Here is a 4,900-nt window from a genome sequence, read left to right on the forward strand (position 1 = left end):
GTGGTTTAACCTAAGAATTGTAGTTGCAAATGCAGTTCTATGTTTGCGTTCTTGGCTTTCTCAAGAGAGAGGTCTTAGAACTAAGGGTTTTTTATTGATAGTTTGTGGGTATTGGGTTGACCTGGGTTCAGCTCGAGAGAGTGAATTCTAAACCCTTTCCCACACATTTAGCTTGAGAGAGTAAATGGATTAAGGTGTGGGTTGTTCTTAATTTGCATGCTTGTTGATGTTCAAGAGAAATCAACTTGATCTGGGGTAAATTGTTAGAGAGAAAATTACTCCCTTATTGTCTAGCCTACTCACTAATATCTAGCTATTTACTAATAGTTACAATTACTCATATGTCTATATTAGCCTATAATCGATCACATCCCAAGAACCCGTCTCATTATTGTTAATTCGTATTGTTTGTGATTGTTTGTAGCTGATAATCAAACGTAAAACCCACATTTGACATTCATGTCACCCCTTGATTTGAATAATATCTTTATTTGATAATTTTTATTCCTATGACTGATTTGACCACATTTATACTTTCCAATTGAATCTAAAACACGTACCACTCCCTGTGGGATTCGACCCCAACTCATTTAGTTGGGTTTTGTATTGATTTACGATCGGTGAACACTCAATTATCCATTGTTTTAGCTTCCGCATAGTACATGAATTATTCAGTTATTCTCAGTATGCTTGATATATGCCAGACACAGGGTTATCTTGGGGTCACTCGTGATCCTAGGTCCCATGTTACGTTAAGGGGATAGCCTCGGAGCGTGACATAATTTTAAAATATGTTTTTTTTATAGTTTTAGTGTATCGTTTCATAATTATATTTTAATTTATCCAGTTATAGATAAACTCATTAGAGATGTAAGTGTATAATTTTCATAGTAATGAAATGTAGGCGTTTAATTTTAAATAGAAAGTGTATTTAAATTTTAGGCATATTATAACAAAATCATATTAATTATTTATATACTGAGAATCTGAAATTAAATTTTATAAATGGTGAATATTTTTGTATGATCTTCAAAAATTGCATTACATTAATGAAGCTTTATTGAAAACATAAGGTAAATATTTATTTATTTATTTATTTTACTTTCATTTTATAGGATGAATGTGACCAATTTGAATTCTTAATATATAATCATTTATTTTCATCATATTTTTAGTTATTTTTAAAAGATCCATCAAGGAAAAGGTAGGAAGAGAAACTAATATGACAGACAAAGAAAAGAAAAATGAATTGAAGAAGGAACAAGAGAATTAAACTTTTTTATAGGTAGAATACAAACAGTTCATCTTTTCAAAATAATAAATGCCTCATACAATTTAGAAAATAACCAAAACATAAATTTATTTTTTAGGGAAAAGGTTAGTGTTGTCTTTTCATGGTTGTGGTCAAATTTGGGCTAAACTTTTGTACTCCCTCCGTCCACAATTGTTTGTCAGGGTAAGATCATGCACATCTCTCAAGGAAAATTTAATACAAGGTGTAATTTGACTAATATAACCCTACAATACCAAGAATATCAAAAGTCCACATAACTTTTCAATTGAACTACACTATCATTAAGGGCAGAATTGAAAAAAAAAGTGACTAATTATTTCTTGATTGTTTAAATTGACAATTAATCTTGGACATCTATTTTTAGTATACCTACCAAACAATTGTGGACGGAGGGAGTACCACTTAAGCTTTACTCTTATAAATATAATAATCTATGTTTGTTTTTTCCGCGTGCAAGATACATTTGCTCAAAAATAAATGTTCCCAGTGATGACATCTCATGTGAACATTGCTGGTAAAAAAAAATTCTGGTGTGAAGGAGGTTGCTAAATAACGTGACGGAAAACAATAAATTTTTAATGGCAAGAGATGCATTGAAAATGTTGATACCTTGAAAAATGAGCCAAAAGAAAGTTCACATAAATCATGTGAACATTTGTACTCTCTCTCTCTCTTATATATACACACACTTATAAGTAATGATAGTCCTTCAAAGTTGAAGAAGCTTTTGGGGTTAAGGTTGTTTGGTCAATTCTTCTAATTCTCTTATAATTTAAAAAAAAAAAAAGTAAAAATGGATAAGGGTTTCTTCAAGGTTTTCAATCCCGAAACCAGTGCAAAACGGATGGTAAGTATACTTACTCCTCGTGGTATTTCATCTTTTGGACTTTTTTTCTTAATTTCTATTCTTCTTACTTTTGGATATGTGGTCAATGGATGTGGAAAGGGGAACACCTTGGTGAAACGTAAATTTACAAAACCTAGATACAAATGAAATGAGATTCCATGGTCTTTTCTATACATTTTTAATTGTATTTTTTCTCTCATCCTTTTCCTATGTGAATATACAAATTTTTGATATATGATTCTTGTTAACTCCTTTTCTTGCTTTTTTAAGTAGTACTTTTTGAAAATGTTAGTTGTGAATAAGGGGAGAGAAAGTTAAAAGAGGAGAGATGTCTTTATCTTATGCAAGTAATATTTATAAAGCATTTTTGTTGAAACCCTAATTTTAAACTAGTATTATGTTGGTTTATTTCAGTAAGTTGATGTCATAAATTATATATATCATTTCCAATGACCATATAATGATTGTTGATGAAAGTAACTTTGCAATTGAACTATGAGAATGCCTCAAATAGTTATATTCTTGAATTCTAACCTCAAAAGTCTCAAAGTTTGAGTTTATTTGACTTTTTTCTTCTAATATTGGTTGTTTTTATGATATGATCAATATAGCTTAACGAAACTAATGTTGTTCAATATTTATTTTTAAAAATAAAGTTAATTTTTTCTATGCAGAAAATTCCTACAGGTTATACAAATTACAAGAATGGAAAGTTACCTAGGAAAGTTTCCCTAAGGGATCGATATGGCAATATGTGGCCTATAGGAGTAACCAAACAAGGAAGAGATATTTATTTCAAATATGGTTGGGAGAAATTCATTGAGGATAACAATATGGAGTTTGCAGACTTTTTGATATTTGATTATGATGGGAAAGGAACATTTGACTTTAAATTACTTGGAATAAATGGATGTGTAAAGAATGAAGCTGGAGGTAAAAAGAAAGGGGAAGAAATGAATGTTGAACATGAAAAAAGTGTAGAGTCAAAAGAGAAGACTTGGGTCACTGAGAGCAGCAATAGTTCTTCCGATTATGATAGTGATGAGCATTACATGGTAGAAGAGGAAGTTGTCAAAGAAGATGTGGAAATGAAACAAGAGACACATAAAAGGGCTTCATGTTCAAAACGCAGATACGTGGAAGAGGAAGAAGATGAGAAGCGAGAGGGGGAGGGGGAGGAGAAAGAAGCTCAGGAAGAGGAAGATGAAGAAGAGAATGAAGGGGCTGGAACATATACAAAAAAGGTGCAACATTCCAAAGGTAGAGACAATTATTGAAGATCTCTATATGCACTTTAATTCATTTCTTATTAGTACTATATTGCTGCTAAAATGACGTCTTGGCATATTTGGACATAATCTTATTGTCCTTTAAGTGTCATGAAATGTTTAGGATTATAATTTATTTTAAAAAAGGTTCGGGTAGTTGGTTTGCTTACAAAATGAGCCAAAGGACAGATTTGTTAGTTGTTTGAATATTAGAGAAGAAAAATTTAAATACCACTTTTGATATACGCCAATAATCTCTTTTATTTGTTAATGTCAATTTTCAATAAACTGCAACCACGCAAAATAAAACTGATGGGTATTTGTGATTTTCCATGAGATATGTGTTTGTGAACCTAATCGGTTAACTTTTTTTATTCAGTTGGATGCCAAAAATCCAATGCTTGCAAGGTGAGCAATGTCCCTGAACATTATGGTGCAGATATATTCAAAAGTGGACGCGCAACTCAGCCCAAAAATCCTTACTTTCTAGCAAAGATACGAGAAAGAATGAGAGATCAATTGGTAACAAAAACGCTATAAGTATATATTCTAGTAAATGATTCTACAGTTAAATCATATAACATTCTCATTTAACAATGTATTTATTCCTAATTACAGTACATTCCCATGGATGTGCTGAGAGACTACAAACTTGAACTCCCTCCAAGCATGACCATTCGCGACTCTGTTGGCAGAGAATTTGAGACAAGAGTCAGTAAATGGACCGACGGTAGAATATGGCTTCTTGGTGGATGGCGCAATTTAGGTAGGTTTAACCTTATGGAGAAAGATGACAGGTATATCTGTGAATTTGTGAGAGGAAAATGTGGCAAGGGCCTTTACTTACAAGTTCAAGTTCTCCATGAAGGGTCAAGTTCTCATCTAGAAAATAAATAAAATAAACAGTTTGATGCCATTTAACATAGCATTTTCATTTTTATGACCTTTAGTATTGTTGTCTGTTGATAAATTTTGAAGAAAATAAGTACTGTTGTTTGTTGACAAAAAACATGAATGTTGTTTTAGCTAGTATTATTGCTCTGATAAAAGAAGTGAAGATTGTTTTAGTTTGATATTAATCATGAATTATATATGTTTAAATATCTATGTTTAAGGGTAGTAACATGACTCCAAATACCTTGCTTAGAGTTTTCTCTTATGACTATAAATTTTAGATCTAAAAAACTTCTTAGAGTGAGCGCTTTTATTTTCTTTTAAGATATGTAAATCTTAGTTATAAATGTAAATTGTTAGACTATGCAATTTTATTTATTTATTTATTTTAGATTCACAACGTTTTGTTCATGTGCTTATTTGATCTTAATCATGAATTACACGTGTAAATTATTTGTCATGGTGGTGGTGGGGTGAAAACTCCACTTAAAACATTAATAACTAACACATACTATCTAGAGACCATACATATATACAACATGCTCTCATGTTAGGGAGATGTATGAGGTGGCATCATTGTAGGTAATCTCCTGCAAT

At 31.3% G+C, this 4,900-nt stretch overlaps 1 protein-coding gene across 1 annotated transcript; it reads left to right on the forward strand.

Annotated features, from left to right (window-relative positions):
- Positions 1 to 2,087: 2,087 nt before the first annotated feature.
- On the forward strand, positions 2,088 to 4,306 carry LOC125875136 (B3 domain-containing protein At5g60140-like). The gene is made up of 4 exons (XM_049556228.1): positions 2,088 to 2,141; positions 2,816 to 3,401; positions 3,789 to 3,931; positions 4,028 to 4,306. Exons 1-4 carry the CDS (start codon positions 2,088 to 2,090, stop codon positions 4,304 to 4,306), a joined length of 1,062 nt encoding a protein of 353 aa, XP_049412185.1.
- The last annotated feature ends 594 nt before the right edge of the window (positions 4,307 to 4,900 follow it).

The sequence above is a fragment of the Solanum stenotomum genome, chromosome 8 (assembly GCF_019186545.1).
Source record: "Solanum stenotomum isolate F172 chromosome 8, ASM1918654v1, whole genome shotgun sequence".
NCBI lineage: Eukaryota > Viridiplantae > Streptophyta > Magnoliopsida > Solanales > Solanaceae > Solanum > Solanum stenotomum.

Excerpts from the sequence above, each read along its gene's own strand:
- LOC125875136 (XM_049556228.1), top strand. The coding sequence starts at position 2,088 with ATGGATAAGGGTTTCTTCAAGGTTTTCAATCCCGAAACCAGTGCAAAA. Across the intron at positions 2,142-2,815 it reads AAACCAGTGCAAAACGGATG|AAAATTCCTACAGGTTATAC; the intron begins GTAAGTATACTT and ends TTTTCTATGCAG. Across the intron at positions 3,402-3,788 it reads AAAGGTGCAACATTCCAAAG|TTGGATGCCAAAAATCCAAT; the intron begins GTAGAGACAATT and ends TTTTTTATTCAG.